This window comes from Xiphophorus hellerii, chromosome 22 (assembly GCF_003331165.1).
Source record: "Xiphophorus hellerii strain 12219 chromosome 22, Xiphophorus_hellerii-4.1, whole genome shotgun sequence".
Classification (NCBI taxonomy): Eukaryota; Metazoa; Chordata; class Actinopteri; order Cyprinodontiformes; family Poeciliidae; genus Xiphophorus; species Xiphophorus hellerii.
The window spans coordinates 27250983-27278633 of record NC_045693.1 but is presented as its reverse complement, the minus strand read 5'-3'; the positions used below and the strand labels follow the sequence as shown (position 1 = coordinate 27278633).

General features: G+C 38.1%; 1 protein-coding gene and 3 long non-coding RNA genes across 4 annotated transcripts; 2 read left to right on the top strand and 2 right to left on the bottom strand.

The window, feature by feature from the left end:
• Positions 1-5341: 5341 nt before the first annotated feature.
• LOC116713739 (uncharacterized) lies at positions 5342-7657 on the bottom strand. The gene is made up of 3 exons (XR_004337909.1): positions 7546-7657; positions 6586-6775; positions 5342-6502 (listed from the first exon to the last, which is right to left on the bottom strand). It is a non-coding gene; the product is annotated as an uncharacterized LOC116713739 (long non-coding RNA).
• LOC116713738 (uncharacterized) lies at positions 7513-8549 on the top strand. The gene is made up of 4 exons (XR_004337908.1): positions 7513-7637; positions 7715-7807; positions 7884-7995; positions 8336-8549. It is a non-coding gene; the product is annotated as an uncharacterized LOC116713738 (long non-coding RNA).
• Positions 8550-9183: 634 nt separating this feature from the next.
• On the bottom strand, positions 9184-10978 carry LOC116713741 (uncharacterized). The gene is made up of 2 exons (XR_004337910.1): positions 10868-10978; positions 9184-9608 (listed from the first exon to the last, which is right to left on the bottom strand). It is a non-coding gene; the product is annotated as an uncharacterized LOC116713741 (long non-coding RNA).
• A 40-nt stretch (positions 10979-11018) lies between these two features.
• LOC116713737 (transmembrane protein 41A-A-like) lies at positions 11019-20923 on the top strand. Its single transcript, XM_032553978.1, has 5 exons — positions 11019-11223; positions 18497-18647; positions 18728-18889; positions 20096-20234; positions 20327-20923. The coding sequence occupies exons 1-5, from the start codon at positions 11084-11086 to the stop codon at positions 20545-20547; spliced, it is 813 nt and encodes a 270-aa protein (XP_032409869.1). The 5' UTR covers positions 11019-11083; the 3' UTR covers positions 20548-20923.
• The last annotated feature ends 6728 nt before the right edge of the window (positions 20924-27651 follow it).

Below are 27651 nucleotides of genomic sequence, written 5' to 3'. Positions count from 1 at the left end.
TGGTCTGCTCTCTCATTCCCATAAACTCTCTTTCAGGCTGAATACAGAAGTGATTCCATGGAAATAACACATGAGGCTCCTTTACCTTCTTCTTTAGGCTGAAGAAGTTGATCCAGAGTGAAGTGAAGGCTGTAAACTTTGCTGTGCAGCGTTAGCTTTAACTGGTAGCGACGAATATTTACTACAAGCCACCGTCTTCTTAATTCAGGTTCGCTTGGAAATCCATGAAAACTTAAAAGCCCATTGTATTAGGAAGACAGCAATGTTCATAGTATTGTTTTATTTGCATCTGAAATAAGACTTTGTCTTTTCTAGCTGTCATGGTAACTCAAAGCGGAAAAAAGAGAGCCGCATTTGCACATGCGGTTGTGACGTCAGCGCGGCAGGTGAAAAGAGCCCATTGAGAAGCTGGCCGCTCCCAAGTTTCCATGTCCATAAAAGTCAGGATTCTGATATTGAAGTCAGGATTCTGAGAGAAAAAAGTCATAATTCATTTTCTTTGCCCTAATACTGTTCTCTAGTTTTAATTTATTTGAACTCTTTCAGATTAACTGTTTAACTTATTCATGCCAATTCAACAGATCCGGTACAATCACATTTTACTTCTCTCAGTTTAGTTATGATGACTAAAGCAAAAAAAATTACTTACTTCTTTATCAGTAATGATTACAAATTTCTCTGTTTAATGAATTCAGCAACCAATATACATCATATTTACAGTTCAAACAATCGAATTACACCACCAATCACCAGAGGGGGCAGTAGAGCTGAATCAGGGAGCTCAACCTCCTTAATCTACTGTACGTATGCTGCTGTTTGTGTGACTGTTTAAGTTAGATTGAAAATATAAAGCCAGTCAGTATTGCATATATTTCTTAAACCAACTAGAGAAAATGTTTTTTTCTCACACGATTATTTTCTCAAGAGAGCTCTAATTTACTGCTGGATTCTATGTAAGTAAATGGTTTGTAAATGTCTTCATGTTGCATTTATTTTCATCTTTTATTTTCTTCAACTACTACAATAGTAAAATGTTGTTTCATAGGAAGTGTTGTAATGATTTTGGTAAAGATTTTCTTTTGTAGAAAAATGTAAATAAATTCTTAATAAATTTGAGTGGCTGCTCATTGGGGAAAATGCACAGGAACACACAGGAATATCAATGAGTAATTAAAATCTGGACAAGATTAGGATGTGAGGGGTTAATTCAGTGAAACTCCTAGCATCTGTGCCAAGAACCCAGAACCATCCGCCTGGAAAAGAGGGTCAGTGGTGTGGGAAACCATACCAACCAGACCCAAAGGTATGGGCTCCCTCCCAGACTGGCGTTATCCAGTGGTTTCAGCAGCTGACGCTGAATGGACTACACTGTGGCCAGTGTGAGGTTTGGCACAGGGCTGTTTCAGTTGTTGAGCTCAGCTCTTTGGTTCCAGGGTAACTCTGTGTCTTTGGGAACAGTTCGGAGATGCTCCCCTTCAGGTCCAACATCATTGGTCCTGCTGCCATCTTCAAAGACATTAACTATAGAGATATTAGGGTCATCCTTCAATCATAATTTATGACAGGTTATGAATATGAATATGAAAATGGGGAAGGGGGTTAGGGAGGGTTTATATGCTAATGAATTCCACACCTCTTCACACAGCTCTCATTGTGTCTCACTGTGTCTGAAAGACACCTGTCTCCTACTCTTCCTGGCTCTAATCAAGTTGCATCCTCTATTCTCTCTGTGTCTACATACAGTGTCTGAAAAAACACCTACTGTTCTTTAGGGGTCTATTCGAGTTGCATCCTCTCCCCCCATTCTTTGTACTGTGTCTGAAAGACACCTACTATTCTTCCTGGCTCTAATCGAGTTACCTCCTTAACTCTCTCTTGTTTGTACTCAGCCTAAAAAACAAGGTTTTAGTTGCAGAGTTACTTCAATTCTCTCTGGGTATTTTTTTATTGTAATTTTAGATTTAACTTTAAACTTAAGAATCAAACATCAGAGTCTAACTTTAGATGTACCCTAAAATATAAAACCAGAGTTACTTCTTGCAGTTTTACTGGATGTGGAATACTCCCTTTCCAGAATTTGTCCTCGCATCATTGTGAATGCTACTTTCATTCAGTCTTTTTACTGCTGTTGAATCAACACTGATCTACCCGCTGCTTCATACTGTCTCCAAAATAATTAAGGTTGGTTCAATTAAATTTCAAACTCTAAGATTTTTTATTCTTAGAGTAAATTCAATTTTCTCCAAAGTTGAAAGTTTTTTTACACTACACAACCATGCTCCAAGAGTTGCTCACATTATGGTGAATTGTTTTGTTACCTTTAAAATTATCTACAACTTTTGTTCCTTGGTTCTAATGATGCTATCTGTTCACTAATGTTCTCTAACAAATACAATAGACTTCTAGTTGCTCATAAGGGTTCCATTACTATAGCTTAGAAATGATCAATGCAAATCATCCGTATGCACTAAAAAAGATCATATCAGTCAGATTAAGTAAAATATCATCATACTCAAAGTAATCAAAAATATTAATATTTTTTCTAACAGCTAATTTCTCCTTTTCAGGGAACCTAAACTGTATGAAAGGAATGATTGAAATATACTAATGTAACAGTGTTTAGGTTTAGGTTGTAGAATCCCACTTGTATCAGTGCAATGGGGAAATAGCGCCCCCTCTCTGTGTGGGTGGTTATATGTTGCTGGTCTCTGTACTCGGTGCCAGTCTGTGAAAGCTGCACTAGAGGTGAGTTGCATTCTTCAGCACACAGTAGAAAAGTGTTAGCAACATAATAAAATATCATTTTTATTAACTTAGACAAATAGTGTGTAATGAATATTTACTAGATATGTGCCTGACTCCAATTTTTGTACTTTTAGTTTTGTTAATATTATAAAACACTTCATGTGCTAAGTTAAAAGCTCTGTTGTAGTGTGCTGAGTGAAGCTGAGCCTTTGCACTGATTCGAACCCCAATATGTTCTCATTCAGGAAATAAACTGCCTGATCACCCAGAAACTCCTTGTCTTCATTTAAAAAACTACACAACGCAGTCGAGTAGTTACTTGGACCGGCCTGGTACAGTGGAGTGAAGCAGAACCCGGTTACACTAAGAAAATATTTAATTTGCAGAATCCTGATAATAAAACTTCAATTGTGAACTGAATGATTAGATTGCCTCTAGACACAAAAGCATCGATTTTATGGAGCTTCAGTTGTGACCATTAATAGTAATATCACTTTTATCCTAACCTTCCTCAAATAAAAGTAGAAGATGCAAAACTTATTGCAAACACTGATGCTGCACTCTGTCACTATCATACCACATGATACTACTACTACATCAAGCTATGAAAAAAATGATCCAAAAAAACAACATGAAGCAGGTAAAATACAATAATTATACCTACATTTTTTAAAATTATTCTAAAACTATATAATTGTTGAAAATGTAGCTTTCCTGTAAATCTAAATTGTGGTACTTTTATTTGAGGAATATCACTTTAATTATTTAGATAAAAGTGCTGCAGAAGACTGTCAACATAATAGGCAAAACAAAATCTTCACTTCAAAGCTTCTCCAGCTCTGCTGCAATAAGGAACAATGAGAGCTTTATAGCTAGAATCCTTGCATAATTTGTGACTTGTTATGTCAATACTATGTTGCAGGAAAATGCATACAATTATTTCACCATGATGGTAATGTAGTTATATTCTAGTATGAGTTGTGAATAAGGACATGATGTTGGACTTACCGTCATTTTCCACCCTCCTCTGTTTACTTTCCATCAGTGGGATGTTAAAGGTCTTGTATCTAAACATTTTATGAGGAGGTTTTTATTGTTTCCTTAAAATCTACCTAGCTCAATTACCAAGAGTATCAAATTGTTTAAGGAGTATTGATTTCATTCAGAACATAAAGGATTACAAAGGATTTCAAGCTGAAAAAAAAACAAGAAAAATAACCAAACTGAAATCTTGTTTTCCCATGTTTTTTGTCATGACTTTATGGTGATTCTTTTAGATTTTGTTTAATGTGAATTATGTTTTACAGGATATTGTGACTTATGTCTTTGAAAATTGCTTCATAAATAAAACCTTAATCGCTACTTAGTTGTAAGACCACAGTTTCTGAGAACAGTTTCATATAATTGCAACTGATGACCTTTACCTGTTCAGAAAGCGGCCTACGATATATGGAAAATTACTGGAATAAATTGTACAATTTCTTAGTTTTGCCTCAAAAATTAACTTTTGATGCTACAAAAAAAAAACAATCCTTGCTTTCATCAACCCATAAAACATTGCATCATTTCTCTTAAGTCCAGTCACCTTCCTTAATTCAATTTACAATTTACAATATCAAGGCAATTTACAAAAAAAGTCATTTCCATTCTCCTTATCAAATAGTACAGTAATTTAAATGTATTATTTAAGTCAGTAAAAAAACGTTATTCGAGTTAAAAATGCAGATTGCATCACTTCACTTGTTTATATGTTTCCCCCTCTTCAAATGACTTTTACTCTGTAATGATCAATTTTATCCATATTTTCAGGGGAAGCCTGTGGAACCAACATTTACATTTGCTGCATTCTTTCTTTTTTACTTTCTTTCTGAGACTAGGACCACCACAAAATGAATAACCTCACTGACTGAACTGTAAAATGGAAAAAAGTCATTAAGTTAATCATTCAGTTACTGAGAATCAGCACAAAATTTACCCTTCCCATCTTTAAGATGATCCATCACTGCTGAATCCGTGGTGTTGGCATCACTTTATTACAAATGGGGCCTTGGCAAAAATTCAAACTGGGAGACTTGACCGGCTTCACCACATCATCTAATCACTACGCCCGACCGCAGCCAATCCGGACCGGAGCTTCACGCCGCTCCAGCCAATCGTCGTCCAAAGATACCTTCAAAAGTTCAAGCTACCCTGGGTCTTCCTGCTCGTCAGCCGTGCTTCGATCCACCTCCTCCCCATCTCCACCTTCACCATGAGGGACGTCCTCCATGATCCCTTGTGCTCTCCCTCTCCAAGCTCCGCTCCACCACCAGTTTCAGTCCCGGGGGGAAGACTATCCCGAGCTCGCCAAGTAGACCGCCTGCTCACGGCGATCCTCGGCTCAGGGTCTTCTGCAGGGTCCGAGCGCCAAAGAAATTGTACCATTAAATCTTTTTAACTGCTATTTTCTTCTCTATGTTAGTCTCTCCAGATTGAAATGACAGTAAATAAATTGACATGTAGAAATATAATTCTACCAAGATAGAGCTTGATCCAAATTACTGGACACAACTGAAGCTCCATAAAATCTTGTAATAAAAGTCACATTAAGACACAATCAGAAACAAAACCATCCTCCAGCTTTTATTATGTCAAAGTTTTAACAAGAAAGAATAACACGGACTGCAACCAGTAACACTGTTGCTTTATAAGTCACAACAGTTGGAAGAGTACATTTTATCTTTAGGGTTTTATGTAACACCATACTAATAAGCTACATTATTGTTGGTAGATAATATCACACTGAACACAAATCCTAATCATCAATCACTACTGGATCTGCTGCTCTCTTCCTCTGCAGCCCCCAGATTAACAGGAACAACTGATGTTTGTCTGTAGTTTAGCATTTTAACACTATGCCATTTCTACTCAAGCAGACCAAAAGGTTTTGAACAGTACAACTATGTCAAATAATGACATGATGTATCTTTACTGTATGTAATAAATATATTCCTGCTGTTGTAGGCAGAAAAAAAAGAAATTTTGCTGAGAATACTATTTTGGATGAGTTTAAAATATTGTTTTCCATGGAAAAGTCTTGACCAAATAGCTTATTCACATGTCTTTTAATGTCAAGATATTCTTTGCTATATAACTTATGTACAACTAAATACATTTTAAAAAGGCATTCAAAAACAAAATTGAACGATATAATTAAATTTTAGGATTGCAATACTTAAACCATACAATTTAACTTCACGTGTCTTTAATATGTTGCAGTAATTGAATCTTTTGAGACAATTGGTTTGCATAAATTTAAGTAAATACAACATATTTTCCTGCTTAGCTAACAATTTGCTAGTCTGAACTTGTGGACAATGTCTTGACTCAGTCACATCTTCTATGCTGTACTCCTGTACTCCGATATTCTACTACATCCACTCAGTGAATGTTTTGCTTGCTGGTCTTCATCATGCTTTGAATGTAGTACCTGTTTGCTCTAAGGCAAAAATTTGGTAAGGTTAAATTTAGTCTGCTAAAGAAAGTCATTATCCAATGTGCGAAATCCCTTAGGGTAGTCAACTTTCTTGTTTGTTCAGATCTTGTCATTTCCATAGTATGATCACTAATTAACTATCAATTCTTCATTCCACTTCAGTAGAGGTGGAGAGGGAATCGGGCAACCAGTGGGTAAAATCCACGGCGTCACGAAGGTAAACCAGAAAGCTAAGAACTCGGGCTACACAGTGGTTAAATCCAAGGCGTCACAAGGAAACACCTGAGGGAGAGGCAACAGGAATATATTACTTGAAATAATCTCAGAGAAAACACAGAAAGCTACCTCAGAGGGGCGCAGAGTACCGTAACTGGCAAACACTCAGGCGCTGAAGTGCTGGCAGCCCACTCCTCATATACTCCTAGATGATGAGGTGATTGAACACAGGTTCGCTGACACCAATCAGCAGGCAAGCCCTCCAAGTAGTGCAGCCTCTAGGCACCATCTACTGCAATGGTTCCCAAAGTGTGGGGGCCCTCAGGGGGGGCAATACCACTGCAGGGGGTATGGATGAATGAAAAATTAAACAAAAATAAAAGTGTTTCACTGTAAAGATAGTTTTGTAGTTTGTTTTGTTGCAACCTGAAGTGTGAAATAAACTTCAGTGGAGTTTGAAAACAAAATATGTGTATAGGTTTATGTCTGGTTGAACGATGTGTGCCCAGTTGGGTTTTTTTAATCTTTTTTTTGGGGGGGGGGGGTTATTTTAATCCATAGGGGGGCCCAGAAAATCTTTGGGAACCACTGATCTAGTGAATGACGAGGGAAGCAGCAGACAAACAGAAAATCCCCACAAAGAGCCAAAATCCCAGTTCCCAACAGTAGGTGTCTTTCAGACACAGAGAGAATAGAGGACACAACTTGATTAGATGCAAGTTGATTAGACTGAAGAAGAGTAGGTGTCTTTCAGACACAGTACAGACAATGAGAGGTGTGTGAAGAGGTGTGAAACCCCTCCCTCACTCCCCTGACCTCTCCCCCTATTTTCATATTCATATTCATAACCTGTCATAAATTATGATTGGATGGTGTACTAATATCTCTAACTATTAACCAGATTTTTTGAAGTACACTTTTGCTAAAGCCTTAATTTGGTGACAGAAGTGTAAGTAGGTAAAATGGATTAACCTATTTTACCTACTTACACTTGGTTGCAGCTTCTAGAAAAGTACAATGACGAGAAAGTCTTATGAACAATTCAGTCTCACCTGCTAAGGTGCGGGTGACATTCTTAAAATAGTTTAGAGACGCGCCCATTTTCATACCTGTTTGTCCAGTACGTGTAAACTCCAAAACCTCGGAGAGCCCATCACAATCAGATCTGCTGACAACTTCCAGCTAATGCGCTGCACTTCAGGTGAGCTTTCATTTCAATCTTCTGTTTTTGATTATCATAAACCAGTTGGGTCTCACTGATTGTCCGTGTCCTCTCAGAGAAAATGAAAGCCCAGGTTCTGTTGCTGCTCCTTGTTGTTGTTGTTGTCAGGGTTGAGTTGATGTCCGTCCGTTCTCATGGGGACTCACCAGGTACAGTCCTTATACCATAATTCGAACGAAACTTGAGGATTATTACTGAAACTCTTGTGTGATCTCGGTGTCTCAGTTATTCCAGAAGACGTGGCCCTTGCAGAAATGAGAGGGGAACAGGGAGAAGTGAAGGCTGCGCCCCCTGAACCAATCACTGAACGTTTCTCAAAATCTTAAAAGTTTTCTCAGTGAGTGTAAAAATGATCACTTTCTTTCACTTTCATTTTCTTTCCAAAACATTTCAAACACTCACAAAAAATGTTTCTCCCTTCCAGATTTTGTGGTGATTTTTTTTATTAATGTTTCAGATCATCAAACAGGTTTTCACTTAGCAGTTAAAGATAACCTGATAATGATTATTTTATTATGGAGTGAAAGCTGTGCACACCAACCTGGTCCTATGTGAAAAAGCATGAATCTAGACCTAACAACTAAAGCATTTTGGTTATAATTTCTAACTGTAAGCTACTTGAAAATGTGTTATGGTTTTGCTGAAATGTGTTTGTGCTTATTTTCTTCTCGTTGCAGGAGTGAAGAAATGGAGAAAAGAGAGTAAAGAAAGTCTTTCCATTTTTGCACCTAATTACTTGCCAAAGCTGTTCATGTGCTCATTATGTCTAAGAAAGATGTTCCTCTAATTTGATAAAAATATGCAAAAACATTGTCTTAAAACATGTTCCTACAAAGATTGCATTGCACTTAACTAAAATATCATTAGAAAATAAAATGTTAATCTTAGAAATCTACTTCTGTTTCTTGGAAAGGAAAGGTTTGAATGATGGAGGGTGCAGCAGCCTGAATTTTTTTTTCTTTATGTAAGATATTACTTATATGGATATTAGAATGAATTATGAGTTAATTAATGAGGTCAGATCAGAAAATTCCTGCTCGACTGCAGGAGGGAGTGGTAATTTGTAAAAACACACAGTCAACCGAATAGTGCAAAATTAGTGAAAGTTATTAATGAATATTTACAACAATATATACAGAGAAGTACTTCAAATAGTCCATGAAATCCTAGAAATGTTTTTTTCCCCTTTATCCAAGGCAACATTTAACAATTCAGCTCTTTGATGGAAGTGATCAGGATGATGGAAAAGGATCCAATTCAGTCCAGTCCAGAGTAAGAATGAAAGTGTGGCTGTGGGTTTGAATATCTCTCACCAGACTGGAAGGAGTTGAAGGGATGTGACGTTTCTCTTGATTCAATGTGTGGTTAGCTCGCTAGTCTGGTCTGCTTGGAACAGACAGGAGCAGATCCTCTCTCCTGGTCTAGAACAAGATCTGGAATAAGATCTTCAACAGGAACCTGGCTTGTGTAAAACAGACCTGATAATCAATAAACCTGCATCTTGTCAACATCAAAAATCATTCTATTAATATAATCTATACATGTACATGTTATGGAGGGGGAACAGGTTTTTTCAGGTGGCTAAAATATATGATTCACCCTCCTTTAACTTTGGCAAATAATGATCAAATGTCACCAAATCCACAGGATTTGTTGCTGATGATGAGAGGAATAAACACATTTAAAGACTTGCTGGTAAATTAATTTGTTCCCACTTTATGGAGGGGGAACAAATTATTTCAGACAGCCGAAATATCTACAACTTTGCGAAATATAGAGCAATTGTTTACAAATTTATTTATTTTACAATTTTGTTAGCTGCCGATTAAACTGAAAGTTACAACCTTAACATGATTATATGAGTTGTTTTTACCGATGCACTGGGGCAGGGGTGTCAAACTCCAGTCCTCCAGGGTCCTGCAACTTTTAGATGTGCCTCTGCTGCACCACCTGAATAGAATAATTAGGTCATTAAGGCTCTGGAGAACTGATCTACACAAGGAGGAGCTAATTAAGCCATTTCATTCCAGCATTTTGTACCTGTGGCACATCTAAAACCTGCAGGACAGCGGCCCTTGAGGACTGGACTTTGAGACCTGTGCACTAGGGGCATCAAGGATAAAAGGGGCAGGGGCTCAAGCCCTCTTTACCCCCCCCCCCCCCCCCCCCCCCATCCTTCTCTGCACCTGCCTGTCACTTACCATGATATTATATTTTCGCTGCACTGCACAAAGACTGATGAATGTTTCAGATCATCAAACATGTTTTATTCTAGACAAATATAACCCGAATAAATACTGTAACGGATAGTAGACTAAAGTAAATTAAGAACTTTCTAAATTAAGTATGACACAGATTGTTTATGGATGTTTGTCTGTTTTGATTAGCATTTTTTTGTTGTTGTTGTTTTGTTTTGTTTAATGGTATTTACACTTTGTAATGTTTTGGGGGTTTTTGTTGTACCTCTTGGGCTGCCGTAACTAATGAGGGCAGGCCCTTTAAAGGCTGGTAGAATTGTCGTGTCAATCAATGACTTAAACTGTCAAGCTGAGTAGCATGAAGAAATCAACACTTAGTGTTCCCCAGTGAAAGCAGCGAGGTACGTTTTGTTTTGTTGTTTGTATTGTAAGTTTATGTTTGTATTCTAATATTTGTATATGTTTTAGTTTTCACGGTGACTGTGGTGACTGTGGTGATTCTGAATCACCCGAAGAAAATAAAAACGCTAAATTCACCCGTCGAGACTGGCTGGTTAATTCAACTGCTGGGGAGCTGCTACAAATACAAAAAGCAAACTAAGTCACGGCGTACTAGAGGACAAATACTTTTTCAAACCACTGTATGTGTTTAAATGTTAGTGACAATATGTTTTATTTCATTTATAAATTCTTAAGTTAATATTTATTAATTATATGTTAATTCCACAGTAAATACACTTAACAGTGAGTTAACAGGCTGAATGAAAATACGCCTGACGTAGAAATATCACTATGTTTCACTTTAAAACGGCAATTCAAGTACGGGTAGTTGTATTTATTTACCCTGCCTTCTAGTGGTCGTTGTGTTAAATTGCATGTTTACATTGCATTAAAAAATATGTTAATATTTCACAGAAATTAAGAAATATTTCTATATATTTTGGATAACAGTATGTGCTAGCTAATTAGAGAAAAAAACATTTCCATGTACTTAAGAAAGTTGTCTCTCACCAGGCTGCTATACGATCCGTGCACCGACCCCTAGCAGAATGTCAACCGTCATATGCGGCTTGCCTCTCGGAAAGTAACACCCTCTTTTAGCCGGTGCAGTCCAAAGGAACCAGAACACGGCAACCTGTCGTCCACTGGGCGTACTACCTCTGCGCTTAAACTGAGTTGCTGGTGGAAGTTGCCGGTCAGCAGAAAAGTTTCTCTGGACGGGACAGCATGCGCTCCTTAGCGGGACTAACTGTCATCGTGGCGACTGCAAGTGTCTACCTCTACCTGCTGTCGACGCACCTTCCCCCGGGACCGACGCAGCTCCAGCCGGGGTCTGAACCGGAGGGAGAGGCCGTACGAGAGTACAGGTAGCAACACAGTGGGGTTTTTTTTTGTTTTGTTTTGTTTTTTTCTTTTTTTTCTCCGAAGAGTTTTTGCGGCGCTAGTGGCTCGTATTTTTTGTACAGTAGGCAGACAGGAAGAAGGCAACACACTGTTTTAAATGAAATACAGTCCAACCTGACGGTACTAGAGCCACACAGATACTCCTTTCTTTTCTTTTTCTGGATTAATGTATCTCTACAAGTCTGCCAGAAGGTTCAATCGACTAAATTTTATCTTCTTAATTCTAAACAAATTAGATTAGTCACTCTTTGGCTTATTTCTTTAGAAACTGTAGAGTACTCACTATTTAGACTAATATTAGATTAATTTTTAGATTATTATGCAGAGAGACTGATATCATTGCAACCCAGAAAATGAATTAGAACGTACGGAGCCCCCTAGGGGACATGGAGATTTTTTTTCTTTTGCGTTCCCTCGCAATACTGTACTGGTCAGTTATTCAGCATAATTGAATACTGTAAGCCTTTCTTACAGTGGGCGCCGTACTTTCTGCTTTAATATAAGATTATGTGAGGTTTTTCCATGAATGTTAGTATCTTTTTGTGAAATATCTGAAGTTTTATATCTTTCTTTAGGATAGAAAGGCACCACAAACCTATTATATAAACAGAAACTTTCCGTAAGCAGGAAAGAAATAAAAATACATCCTAATTTGGACTATTTCTGAGTTATTATCGCGGGTAATAAGTCATCTGACAGTTTTGATTGTGTCTCTGTTGTGTTAGGGTTAGGTCATAAATTGATGTATTATTTTGTTGCGGTCAGAATTCCACTGGGAGTCGATTTCCAAATCAACTTTGACTTGAAATCAAAGTAAATAACAACAACAATAATAATACAAAGGGATGCTTTTAGTGCTGCTACTAAAAAAAATAATTACAAATAAACTGAAAGATAAAACTGGTAGTTGATGTTTGTGATGTTATTTTGTGGTTTGCAAGCTAAAAATATAAATGCTAAACTGCTTTCAATGTTGGTAGTTTTCTTCAAGGGCTTATTGTTCAAAACACCTCATTCATTTAGATTTCTAGATATAACCTTTATCTACTGTTCCAGTTATCAAACTGCATCATAAGATGCTAATATTAGTTGGTAAATTAGTTCAATTAACCAGCATCATTAGCTGGTTAATTGAGCTGGTTCAACTAAGAGTTGGCTGCTTAGAAAAAATGCCCCTAAACTCGTTAATTCTATTCTCTGTTAGCTTAACAGAGATTAGATCAGTTTCCACACCATAACTGTCAAGAAATGTTTTGATTCTTTTAAGTGTTAACCTTCTTGCTGCCAGCCGACTAACAGTGGCCGGTAAGGTGGGAGCCGGAGTTGTTTCTATTAAATAAGAAACACAATTAAAATCAGATGTGAATAAAATTGTTCATCAAAAAATATTCTATGCCACAATCCCCTAATTACTTCCAATCATCTTTTTCTTCATGGTTTTTGCCAGTGGTAACATCTGATTGTTGATCATGTGATGTGAAAAAAGTGTTTCCATTGGACTTTGAGGAATAAATCAATTTCAATACGACAAAACCCCCCACCTCATTCTAGCACTAAGATTTTTTGAAAATGCAGTTTCTGTTATGATCAAATTTATTTTCAAAATGTCAAATTGCGCAACTACATGGTCAATTGAGACACAGTTAATGACTCCATTTACTACTATTAGACCTTCTGAAGTGGAATAAAAAGGTAAATAATAAGAAGCAGCAAATCTTCTGATGAGCCACTCATATCTATTTCAAAAGCCGAAGGGGATTCCCCAAAGCTGAGACCAGGTGACCCGTAATCGAAGTGAACGGGTCACTATGAGGAGATTTCAGCAACTTAAAAACCAGAAATGACGTTTCACACATCTCAGAAAACCAAAATAATCCCTTAAGCTATTTTGTTAAGTTAAATTTTAAGATCTTGTGCGTTAAATAAAACCCCAACACTTGGGGAGTTTAAATTTATAGTTAAATGTGACACTGCAGAGGGATGATAGAATAACACTGAGCCAGACACTCCGAGGCCAAATGCAGAAAGCATTTATGTGTGTGTGCCTGTGTGTGCTTGTGCCCAGTAAATTGATATTACTCACGATCACGACTAAATGATCCAGGCATCTTGTAAACTAAATTCCCTTTAGTAGTTTTTTTCTTAGCCAAAGGAAACTGAAGGGTTTACTGTTTATGTTGGGGTGAGTGATGTTAACCCTGATGTGATTGGTGGGTTGATCCCACATCTATCCGTTCCTCTGTGTGTGTGTGTGTATAGAGTGTTCTGCTGAGGCAGAATATGTTTCGTAGAGTCAGCAGTAAGTATCCCTCCTCAAATACTGTACATACATCCATTCAGTTTCACGTGTCGGGCCGTTTCCACGTCAACCACCCAGTGGACCAGTAAGAGGGCTGGATCTTTGTCCTCTGACTAGTAAGAGTAAGCAATGCTGGACGTGAAAGCAGGTGGCAGAGAAAAGTCAGCAGCTTGAGTTTCAAGTCAGGGTGGGGAGGCGGACCGGACAGATGGGAGATTTTCTTTTTGCAGTGTGAGTTTTCAGAAGTGTCTTCTAGTCTGTCCTCAAGTCTACAAGCAGTGATGCTATTTCTATCTTTGAATTGGATGTATCCAGTTACTCTTTGACTCAGAGACACAGCATGGTCACTGTTTCTTCTACAGTTCTGTTTTTTCGGTCTGGTTTCAAATTTTTGCTCTTTTTGAATTTTAACTATTTAAACTGAGATGAAAGCCATTTTCTACTTAAGATTAGGGATGCACAGATTTCAAAATTTGGGCCAATATCGATAGTCAATATTAATGTTACTTAGCAGGTAACTGAATGTTATCCTCAGCAGTAACTGCTATGACGAATCCTTTCTGCGTTGTGCTGGTTTTATTGAATGATCAGGGCAGTGACATGGGATTTCTTTGAAATTGATGGTTTCTCAATTTATTTCTGACGAGAACAAACAGAAAACAAGCGTGTTATTACTGCCAGCTCCAAGTCCTCTCCCGCAGTACAACATGACAATTTTTAAGTAATCAAAATAAATATTTTTTACACAACATACCTGATGAGAATGTAGTGAGTTGAGAAACTAAATTAATTAATACACCCCCTATTTTTGAATTAGAATTAGTCCTGGCTTCTGTCTTCGTTTTTTTCTTCTTTGATTTCCCATATATATACAGTAGATATATGTGTTGTGTGCATGCAGCTTCTTGCCAATGGGGGCGCTCTCGTGTGGCTGTGGGTCTAACAGGGAGAACGGGTTTTCTGGCTCTGGGCATGCGCAGCTCAGAATGAACGAGCTCTTGCCGGAATAACTTTATAACAACTCGCTTCGTCTGTGATCCACAGGTGGGATAAAAGGCAACTCCTATAAACCCATAAACATAGCTTCTTTAAAATCTTCTGTAAATATACTGAGAGTAGTTTTGTAGTGTTTCGTATCACTTACATGTGTAATTTTGGACCGTTTTATATTAAGCTTTGACCTGTGTCAGTAGATACCTTGACTTTTGTTGTTGAAGCCATTGAGATTTTGGACTTATTTAAATTACTTAATTAGTGATTGCTATATTTGTATTTGGGCACTATTGCCATATTGGTATTTAGGAACTGCTTAGCGTAGTATATATTTTTTTCTCATAAAGGTGTATTTTTTTGTGGTAAGCTTAAGCTCCTTTATAACCGCTGTAACTGCCAAACGTTGGTATTTACAGTGTGTTGTAGATGAGCTACTGTGTTCAGGTTGGTTATATTAACTTAGAATCAGATTTTCTTCATTTTTTGTTATGTTATTTTATTTATGCCTGTTTTATTTAATTTCCTTGTAAAGACTCTGGATGTTGAATGAATGTGAATTATACTGTAATTGTATTTTGTTTATTTTTTCTTTAATTGAAAATGTTAGAATAAACGAGCTCTTGCCGGAGTAACATTATAACAACTCGCTTCCTCTGAGATCCACAGATATTGGTTGCAGTCTTCCACTTGATACTGGCTCAGATTCCTCAGATCTGGTTCAGGTAAAAATGACAACAAACAAAAACAACCGTTTTATGGCATCCCACTCCAAGTCCTACACAAAAGTACATAACAGAACTAAAGTTAATTCCTGCTAATTTGCGATCATAGCTTCACTTAAATATTTACATTACAGAATGGATTAATACACTGCCTGGCCAAAAAAAAAGTCGCCACCTGGATTTAACTAAGCAAATAGGTACAAGCCTCCTATTGGATAAGTACTGCAAAGGCAATTATCTTTCAGCTGGCAACAAGTTATTTAACCCCAGCTGATGCAATGAGTAACTCCTCATTTCTTAAACAACCATGGCAAAAGACACATCCTGTGGTCGTGGAAAAGACGTTAGTCTGTTTAAGAAGGGTCAAATCATTGGCATGCATCAAGCAGAGAAAACATCTAAGGAGATTGCAGAAACTACTAGAATTGGGTTAAGAACTGTCCAACGCATCATTAAAAACCGGAAGGATGGTGGGGAACCATCGTCTTCCAGGAAGAAATGTGGTCGGAAACAAATCCTGAATGATTGTGATCGACGATTACTTAAACGTTTGGTCAAATCAAATCGAAGAAAAGCAACAGCAGAACTCAGGAGTATGTTTAATTGTGAACGCAAAAGCATTTCCACACGCACAATGTGAAGGGAACTCAAGGGGTTGGGATTGAACAGCTGTGTAGCCATAAGAAAAGATCTAATCAGTAAGGCTAACCAGAAAAAAAGGCTTCAGTTTGCTAGGGAGCATAGAGATTGGACTCTGGAGGAATGGAAGAGGGTCATGTGGTCTGATGAGTCCAGATTTACCCTGTTCCAGAGTGATGGGCGCATCAGGGTAAGAAGAGAGGCAGGTGAAGTGATGCACCCATCATGCCTAGTGCCTACTGTACAAGCCTGTGGGGGCAGTGCTATGATCTGGGGTTGCTGCAGTTGGTCAGGTCTAGGTTCAGCAACATTGTGTGCCCAAAGAATGAGGTCAGCTGACTACCTGAATATACTGAATGACCAGGTTATTCCATCAATGGATTTTGTCTTCCCAAATGGAACGGGCATATTCCAAGATGACAATGCCAGGATTCATCGGGCTCACATTGTGAAAGAGTGGTTCAGGGAGCATGAGACATCTTTTTCACACATGGATTGGCCACCACAGAGTCCAGACCTTAACCCCATTGAGAATCTTTGGGATGTGCTGGAGAAGGCTTTGCGCAGTGGTCAGACTCTCCCATCATCAATAGAATAGAATAGAATTACTTTATTCATCCCAGCAGGGAAATTATTTCGCAGTTACAGCAGCATAGAGACAAGACACACAACAACCACCACTGAGTAGCAATTGTAGACAAGATAAAATAAAAATAAAATATAACATTCTGTCAATATAAAAAGCAGCTTAGAGCAGTCCTTGCAAGATTCAAAAATGCAGAAACAGTATGTATATGTAAATATATGTACAGCTAGTGTGCCACAGTGCAGTTGTGTGAAATTGGACTGATTTGTGCAGAACAGTGATTTAGCTTTTATTGTACAGTGAGATGGCATGTGGCAGGAAGGATTTCCTGTATCTGTCCCTACGACAGCGGAGCTGGAGCAGTCTATGTGAGAAGGTGCTCCGCTGTCTGTCCACTATGTTGTGGAGAGGGTGCTGTTTATTGTCCATAATAGACAGAACCTTCTTCAGTGTCCTCCTCTCCACCACAGTTTCCAGGGACTCCAGCCTTAGTCCCAGTACAGAGCCAGCTTTCCTGATGATTTTGTCTAGTCTATTAGAGTCGCTGGCTCTGATGCTGCTTCCCCAACACACAGCAGCAAAGAAGATGGCACCGGCAACAACACTGTGATAGAAGGTCTCCAACATCTTGCTGCACACATTGAAGGATCTCAGATTACAAGAATACAAGATCTTGGTGAAAGATTAATGCAACACTGGATGGAAATAAATCTTGTGACACTGCAGAAGCTTATTGAAACAATGCCACAGCGAATGCGGGCTGTAATCAAAGCTAAAGGCGGTCCAACAAAATATTAGAGTGTGACCATTTTTTGGTGGCGACTTTTGTTTTGGCCAGGCAGTGTATATTACAATAGTGATAACAGAAACTAACTTAGTAGATCTATAAATAAACTGGATGTATTTAGATGAAAAATAAACAGCACACACCTCTACCATCAACATGACAAAAGGGGAGGGTCTAAATTTCCCATAACAATTAAATAATCACATCAAAAGTTAGAAACACTGTCTTTAGTGCTTTCTTTGACTAGTACATACTGTATATTAGTGTGTGTGAGAGAATGTGTCAGTGACAGGTATTGTAGAATGGCACTTTATGAAGTTCGGTTCATTCACTTGTATTAGCTTACTGGCAGATACGTCACATTAAATATGGCGGACGCTGTGACCTATCACAGCAAACAGACCGACCCGCTCAATGAGGCATCGGCGTATTCATGTCTATGTTTACATGTCTATGTAAACATGTCTATGTTTACTGTAAGGACATGTAAACATGTCCTTACAGACCCCTAAATTGTCTGTAAGGGGTGCAGACAATTTAAAGACAATACCACAGAAGAAGAAACAAAAAGGAGGTGCTTCCAATCTTAAAGTAACACACTTAAAACAACGACAGAGTTTTTAGAGGTGTTTCAGTCAGGTAAGGAACAATACGAATAATCAAAAAAAAGACATTTTGTGTAATTATAACAAAAGAGAAATACAACCAAGTTACAAATGCACTATAGCGAAGTGACTAATTTAGAGACGGGTAAAGTTTCCAGATTGACCATCAGGTATATTAAGATAAACCAATACTTTGCTTTGTAGCAGCGTCTCCCTGCTGTAAATTGGTGACAATACATTTAGATTTTCAGTAACAAATAAAAAATATTATGCTAAACATTTGACCATAAACGTTTAGCATAACACGTTTAAGCTAAAACATGCAGGAAGATTTTCAAACCAACCCAAAATTTTGTGAAATAAATGCAAAGGTTGTTGAAATTACCGCACAGTCAATATGATTTTCCATTTGAATCAGGTTAAGATTGGGCCTTTAAATGGGCCATTTTGCTCTCTTTTTCAGTCAACCTGTTGTAAATTTTCTTTGCTGTGCTTTAGGTTCATTCTTATTGTGTTTCATCAGTCATATCACAACTTGATTTTAGTAGCAAATTAAAAAACTCACATTAGTGTACTATGGTGTGTTCCTCTGATTTTCCATCCAGGCTGACGTTTCCATCAGACCTGGAGTCACTACAGGAACTGGCCAACACGCTCAAGTTTTACAAAACAGAGAACTACAGCTACGTTCTGCTACTGTTCTGTAGCGCCTACCTCTATAAGCAGTCCTTCGCCATACCTGGGTCCTCCTTCCTGGTGAGCCACACACTGAGAGAAACTAAACAGAAAGCAGGGAAACTAAAACACTTCCCTCCATGTAATCTGCCCTGTTTCAGAACATGTTGGGGGGGGCGATTTTCGGACCCTGGGTGGGTCTGATGCTGACCTGCTTGCTCGCCACTTTCGGCTCCACGTTCTGCTTCCTGTTGTCCTCGGCGTTTGGGAAGCAGTATGTGGTTCACTTCTTCCCAGAGAAAGTGGCTCTGCTGCAGATGAAGGTAGGCGGGTCAATCTTCACCAGATTGGTCATTTATCCTTTATTTGTGTGGTAAACAAGAATTGGCTAATTTTTTTGTAGGATTTAACTTGTTTTCGGTGATATTCTGGATGTTTTCCGAGTGTCAGAAATGTTGACCCAACTGGAAATGAAGCTGGAAAACATGAATCCAACATGGAGGTTAAGACAGACATTCTAACATCTGGTACAATATATGCAGCTCATATCTAAGATGAACCTGCAAAAAGAAATGGAAGCTCATTTTTTAAAGTCATAAATGAATGTTACTTATGAATTTATAAATGTCATAGTTTCAAACTAAATATTTCATTAGGAAGATGCATATTTCATATATCAATTAAATATTTAGCTTCAAACTAAATATTTTCTTAGCTAAATATTTCTTTAGCAAGCCAGGTAGTTTGTTTCCAAACTAAATATTTAGTCCAAAACTAAACATTTAGTTAGCAAGCTAAATATTCAAATTACAAACTAAATATGTAGTTCAAAACTAAACATTTAGTTAGCAAGCCAAATAATTGGCTTGCTAACTAAATAACTCAATATAAATAACTAAATATTAATTATTTAGCTTGCAAACAGAATATTTAGTTTGCAAACTAAATATTGAATTTGAGGCTAAATATGTAGCTTCAGACTAAATAATTTGCTCAGAGCTAAATATTTAGTTTGAAGCTAACTTTTTAGCTTGCTAATAAATGTTTAGTTTATAGTTGTGGCACTTATGAAAGAATAACATGGTGCAAATATGACTGAAAAATGAACCTGGCAGGGCAGATAAAGCCGGTCTAAGGGAAAACATGAAAGTGAAACAAAATGCCTCTGAGTTTTCTGTTCATCTTTTCGGTCTACAAATAACTCAATAAAATGCAAAAGAAATCTTAAAGTGTCACATTAATCTATATGTTCTGATGCTTGCATATTGACATTTTCTTTATTCCCCATCAGAAACATTTTGGTTTAATGAAAATCTCTTTCAATCTAAACTAAACTAATAATAAAGTTGTTGGACTGAAGTTTTGCACTAATAAAGCGTTTTTGCTTAGAATCGGTGGATTGAAACTGAACATTTTCCTCAACTTCTTTCCTAACCACGTCTTGTTTTTCTTTTTCATTGAATCCCTGCAAAACCTTTTCTTTGTTATATTTTCTTTCCTGGACTTTCTTGTTGTCGTCTTCCTGTCAGGTGGAGGAGAATCGTAGCAGCTTATTCTTCTTCCTCCTCTTCCTTCGTTTTTTCCCCATGACTCCTAACTGGTTCCTTAACATCACCTGTCCTGTCCTCAACATCCCTCTATCCATTTTCTTCTTCTCTGTATTAATAGGTGAGCTAAAAGCATAAAAATGAATAGACAAACAGATGTGTCGCAGATCCAATGACACAGCTGCTGTTTCCGTCTTATCTTCCTCCTCCAAGGTTTAATCCCGTACAACTTCATCTGTGTGCGTACGGGCTCCGTCCTCTCACAATTGTCCTCTTTGGACGACATCTTCTCGTGGGGGACGCTGACTCAGCTGCTGGCCATTGCGCTCATGGCTCTGCTGCCCGGAGCGCTCATCAAACGCTTTGGCGCCGCTCACCTCAAGCTGGATGGCGTCACCAGCAATGGAACCGGCCGGGACAGGAAGAGCAGATGACACTGAATGTTAACGCTGCTCTGGTAGAGATGAACACTTGTGACCTCTAGACCTCTGCAAGGTCACTCTGGAGACTCCAGACATTCAGGGCGGTGCTTGTTTTGAACTTCTATTTTCATCAGGTTGTGCTTAGTCTTTATTAACATGAACTTATTGTCTTAAAACACCTTAGAAGTTACTGTGGTGAAAATCCTCCTCTTGAATGGATGGAATGTCACATTTGGCAAGAAATTGTAATTATTTTGCACAGAGTTGATTAAGTGTCGCCTTCGAGATTAACAAATCTTTCTGTTCCTGTTAAAGATCTGATGCATGCACCGCAAAAACACTAAATATTACAAAGTATTTTTGTCTAGTAACTTAATAAATTTAAAATCAGACATACAGACTCACAAGTAAGTTCTGATAATTCATCAATATTAATAAAAACAATGGATTAATTCCACTGGCAGATTATTTCTTGTTAAAAGTGGAGAAATCTGCCAGGGGAGCACTACTTTATATATATATATATATATAGTCTTTTTTTTTTTTCTTAAATCGCTTCTTAAGAGTATTGTTAAATGGTTATCAATTATTTGGCTACATGTTCAAAAACAAACTGTTGTAAAGTCTTCTAATTATTATTTTGCATTTATCATACATATTTTACTAACTCGGGCTGCACAATGGTGCAGTTGGTAGAGCTGTTGCCTTGCAGCAAGAAGGTCCTGGGTTTGATTCCTGGCTGGGGTCTTTCTGCATGGAGTTTGCATGTTCTCCCTGTGCATGGTGGGTTCTCTCCGGGTACTCCGGCTTCCTCCCACAGTCCAAAAACATGACTGTCCGGTTAATTGGTTTCTCTAAATTCTCCCTAGGTGTGTGTGTGCATGGTTGTGTGTCCTGTCTGTTTCTGTGTTGCCTGACAACCTGTCCTGGGTGTACATATTTTACTAACACTTAGACATAAGCCAGTAGATTTTAGATGTTATAAAGTAACATCTATATTCAGTCTTCTTCTGAATTGGTTGTTTCTGATCAAGAGGCAGATTTCTACAAATGTGATTTTTTTTTTTCACAGATTATCTGTTTCATTTTAGCCTGCCATGACACATATAATGTAAAAAATACTTAGAATAATTATTTACTGCAGCTTTAAGGGCTGACTGTGTAAATCAGGCGTTGAATGAGATGTAATTACCGTATATAAAAAACAAAAACTTTGGAGTTAGAATTTTATTTTGTGCAGCATTATTTAAAACATGAATAAATAATCATGTCATGGACTGATTATTGCTGCAAGCAAAAGTACAATGAAAAGTGTGTTTAAAAATATACTATATATTTTTATATTATGAAAAATGTGCTCAAACACATTAGATGTAAAACTCCTCTGGGATTTATGTATCTGGCTCCAGATGTTTCCTTCTGTTCTGATTTTGAAACTAACAATGTTTCTGTTTTTACATGTTTTTACTGATTGTGTTCATTGCAGCTGTCTAAACTTCATAGCGGCAATCCCGTTTTGGTTTGTTTACATATTTACAGTGTTGTAGTCAAGTTACTGTTTTTTTCCTAAAGCACTTAAACACGTCTTAATGTAGCTGAAACTCCTGTGAAGGAATGATAAAGATTAAATAGATGGTTGTGACTGAGCTACCTTAGGTTTGATTTCATCTAAATCTGTTCCATTTTATTTTGTATTCTATTTTAATAAGTATCATTAACAGTAGCAGGTGAGAAGCACCTGGACATTTTGAACTCCCATCATGAGGTGAGACTTCACTGTGCAGACATGAATATGGCTGCAGAAACTTCTGATCTTTTCCCATATTAACATCCTTCTGACCTTGTTTTGCCACATAAATTAAACTCACTGGTTGCAAAATCACATCATGGAGAACTTTCTATTCAGTTTTTCAGATAGGTTTGGGATTATGACTTTTAAAGGGAAATATGAAAATGCCACATTTCAAATTTTAATGGTTTCAGAATGCTTCATACAACACAAGGCACTTTGTTTGGAGATTCTTTTACCAGTCTTAATCTTCTGTCTTCTTCTGATTATACTGATTTAAAATTCTTGTTTTGATGTTTTGCCTTTTGCATTTTTCAGCCCGTTTTCTATGGAAAATGCAATAAAATACAATTCACTCAATTTTGTCTTTATTGGGACGGGACACAATAATTATTTGGTGGTCTGACAAAACGAAACGGAGCCATTTTGGGATGCAAATAATATTTCATTGGTGTCCTTCTTATCCTTCCGTCACTCCCCCTGGTGGACGTTTTGAGAACATTTATAAACCAAACATCCAGATTGATAATTATCCTGTTTACCAGCAACACACACACAGACACACACACAAAATAGTCTTCTGTATAACCCCCAACCATCCTATATTGGTCATGCAAATACACACACATACTTCCTCCCTGACAGATTAGTGTGTAAACTGGCAGACCTAGGAATCCCCTCTTCCACCTGTTGCTGGATTAAGGACTTCCTGACAGATTGCAAGCAAAGAGTCAGAATGGGCCCCCATACCTCTTCAGACATCAACATCAGTACTGGCTCTCCTCAGGGCTGTGTGCACACAATGGTGTTTCAGTCCATCAAAGTACCACTCTCGTTAAATTTGCAGATGACACAACTGTAGTGGGCCTCATCTCAGGGGCGGAAGAGTGTGCCTACAGGAACGAGGTGAAGCAACTGACAGCATGGTGCACAGACAACAACCTGATCCTAAACACAGCCAAGACCCAGGAGGAAATAGTGGATTTTAGGAGAAGGAAAAGAGACATTCAACCACTAAACATCTGCAGACAGCTGGTTTAGAGGATGTCAAACCTCCGTTTCCTGGGAGTTCGGATCATGGATAACCTGGCCTGGGATGTAAACACAGCAGAACTGACAAAGAAAGCTCAGCAGAGACTATTTCCTGAGAGTCCTGAGGAGGAACAATAAGCATCCTTAAAATGACTGGTGCGATGCCTGGAGTACGGCAGTCTTTTCTCCTCCTGGAGCTGCTGCCTGGTGGCGGTTCAGAGCGAACAGAGGGGAAGAACGCTGCAGGTGTATTTATATAGGTGAGAGGATAGACTGTACACTGCGGGCGGCTGCGCATTATGTAAGTGGCTTATTTACGAACAACCGGAAATTATTTCATATCATCCTGGTCTCAACAAATGGGTGGCGGAGCTCATCGTGGCAGCATGTAGCTGGTAGATGTGTTTCTGTGTGTGACGATTGAAGGTGTTAAATCCGTCGCTAACATAAACACAAAAGCTATAAATGTCTGGGCAAGGTGAGAGTTCATCTATTAAATTGACTGAAGATGAATGCATAAACGAAAATCTGGAGTATAGACACTTTTTATAACCGTATTTGAGAGCCTGCCTCTTTATTATTGAATTGAATATAATTTCAGATTTTTCTTCTATAACTTTTCTTCAGATTACCTTGGAAAGTGAGCTATTATTGTTGCGAGTTAATTTTCTAAACTACAGAAAAGTTATTGTCAGGGAAGCTCAACTGTGAAAAATAATGTTAGATTTACCAATGTTTTACTTTATCTTTTTTTTATCCGATTATTCGATTAATAGTAAGAATAATCTATAGATTACTCGATTACTAAAATATTTGTTTACAACAGCCCTAGATGAAACCAGGACTCCCTACGAAGTAGGTTGATTTTCCCTCTTCAGGAGCCTTCTGGATGTATGGCCACAGCTTCTGCCGGGATTCATGATCTTCTTTGCAAAAGTCTATAGTAAAACGAAATCCATTTTTTCAGGAAGTCATTTCCCTTAGCTGCTTTCCATATGTAATCACGATATCTCCTCGCAATAAATCGAATGATGATATAACGGGGTGAGAGCTGCCTGCGAGCTTTCTTCCAACTCGATGAGCGATCTCAATTACGATCTGAAGCATTTCTTTTTCTGTTGGAAGAACGTCCTGGCACACCCTCAACACCTCCTCCAACACGTTCTCCCTCTCGGTCTCAGCGACGGCCATAGCTCTCCATCTCAGTAACACAGATTAAGCAGGACATTGTATCTTTTTCATTGAGCTCCACACATTTTTCAACTGAGTTAATTTTCTTTTTGATATCTTTAATTTCTTCTGGCATATTTCCCAGCTTTGTTTCTAAAGCATCACTTCTTTTGTTGATCAGGTTAGCAAGCATAGCAATAGCATCATCAGGGTTTGAGTTGCTAGTTGTTCGCGAAACATTTGGAAAATGCTTCTTGGCAACAGGAGTCTTACTTGGGGTAACTGGGAGTGGCGGGAAATAGTCTTCTTCAGCCTCCGGATGAAGAGCGCCAAGAGCAGCACTGACATAGTCGTGGTCCTTTTCAGCAGCAGCAACACAAGGTTTTTCTAACTTGTTTTGGTCACTGGTTCTTTTTTGGGCAGGTTAAGGCATCTTCCTGAGAGTAAGATAATCTTACAAAGTAGAAAAGTTCTTAACTGCGTGCTTATACACACAGAAAATTGAAAACTGAGAGCACGGCGCAGGACGTCTCACCCCCGCCAAAGCCCTTCTCTCTCTCTTTTGTTTTTTTTTTACTGCATCACAATGTCAATACAATGTATAAATTGGGGGAAAATGAAAAAATGCCAGGGGTTACAAGGAGTAAAAACAACAGAAAATGGATTACAAGGAGCACAAACAGAGATAAGAATGTTTCAGGGAATACAGTTAAAGACTTTTAGGGCTTCAAGAGTCTTTACAGCTTTGGGATTGGCAGAGGTCTGTATAGTTATTGCATAGTGTTGTAATTCAGATAAAAACAGATTAAACAGAGGCTTCTTGGCAGAAAATTTGCATGTATGAATATGAAATTTAACTAGAATTAACAATAGATTAATTACATAAAATGTATTCTTATTAGCAGGACAGACGCAGAAACCAAAAAGTATATCTGTGTATAAAAGTGAAAAACTATTGAGGATATGAGACTGAATATAACAAACAAAATCTTTCCAGAAAGAGACAGTGAAGGGACACCTCCAGAACAAGTGGACTGTTGTCTCATTGTCCAAATTACATAAAGAGCAGCTGCGGTCTATATTCCTGGTGCAGGTTTTGTTTTACAGGGTAGCACCGGTGGAGAAGTTTGAAGAACACATCACGAGGTTTGTTCGTAATGAAGTATTTGAAAGATGGGGTCCAAACCGTTTTCCATTTAATATCAGAAGCAAACTGTCTCCAGTAGTGGGTCACATAAGGTGTCGTAGCAATGTTCTTCTGAAATAAGGATCTTATATTCTTGTTTCTAGTGGAGGGTTTAGAGGAGAAACAAATTTTACCCACAGCAGATTCAAAAACAGAAGAATGTATGTCTATAAAGCTGTTATCACTTATTAGTTCTGAATAGTCTAATAGATCCAGCACAAGCCTTAAGTTGTTTGTGATAGCGGACTAAAATAGTTAGACGTAGTCCCCACCGTCTGTGAAAGCGAAGCGCTGCTGAATTAACTGTCGCCATCGGATTTCTTATGATTTATGCAGCGCAATTCTATTACTGACTATTAGATAGACATCTTGTGCCGCTCAAAGAAAACCATTACGCATGTCTTGGAGCTCCGTGTGAGGTGTGGGGGGGTAACAGACAGTGATGTCAGTATTTAGCGTTACTTAGTAACGCGTTACTGACGTCAGACCACTTTTTTCAGTAATCTAACGCGTTATTTCATATATAGTAGTCAGACTACAGTTACTTATCAAAATCATTTTGTGTTACTGTGCGTTACTATTTTCTTTCGGAATTTAATTTTATTTCCTCTACGTGTCTTGTCGAGTGATCGCCGTTTTTATGCGACAGTATCAGAAATGTAAACAATGGAGGGAAGAGGGAGATGCGCATTTTGTTGGTAAAAAAAAAGCCCACAGCCGCTTATAATAATCGGACTTGGCGACAGAAACTCAAAGTACTTCCTGTTTTTCTAAGTCGCTAGCAAATTTAATGCGTCGCTGGTTGCGCTTTTTGGACTCGTTTTTGAATGTGAAGTTGCTCATTTGGGCTTGGAAATAAGCAGACATAAACCCCAGAATGTGTCTGACCTCCAATTAGTTTTACTCAGGCTCTCCCTGTCCATCATTTCCCGGATGATTCGTCCCGCTGTGTCTTTGTTAATGTCAAGTTAATATATTACCTGTGCATTACGTCGAGCTATCCAGAACATTGGAAACATTGAGACTAATATGAACAGCGCAATAAATGTGAAAATAGCCACGAATGAACGAGTCAGTAAAGTTGTGCAACTAAACGCCATTATAATCATTAATATTAAGATAAGTATCACAAATCTGTGCAGCAGCCATCTGAATTGTGGAGCCGCAGGAGGAGCGCTGCGCTCTGACACCAAACGCAGGGCCGTAACGCACAACCTGGAGGCTGGGGAGGCGGGGAGGGTAAAAGGGGGGGTTAAAATCCTTCTTAGAGTTTTCCAGACAATAGTGGACCACACAAAAACATGCACAAATTACTAACGTTTTTTTTTTTTTTGTACTGTAACCATTAAAAAAATCTCCCCTTCAGTTCAACCTTATAAGTGGAGACACATTGTTGATTGTTACCATTATAAAACAACTTACAATTAAGTATTGGCAAAGATCAATGTAATTTGCACAGCGTTGTTGTTAGCAGCTGCTGAAAGTAACTAAAAAAGTTACTTTTAATGTAACTTAGTTACTTTCCAAATCAAGTAGTCAGTAATCTAACTGAGTTACTTTTTCAAGCAGTAATCAGTAATCTGATTAAAGTTACTTTTTCAAAGTAACTATGCCATAACTGGTAACAGAAACACATAATTGGTAAGTCACGTTATTGCTTGGATTTTAATCGGTGCGTTTTGCATCCAGTGAAAACAAACATGTTAAATAAACTGGACAGTATGCTGTAAGTTTAGTGATATTTTCACAGTTGCGGTCTTGACTGGTCTTGAAATAAAATCCCGAGTCCTCAGCACCCGAGACTGAGACAAGACCGAGACCAAATGCGGTCGAGTCTGAGACCATCTAAAAATGGTCTCTACAACACTGCATAAGCCACTGGAAAGTCTGCGCTGCGCCTTTAAGATCGAAAGGCATCTGTAAAACTCAAAAAGACCAA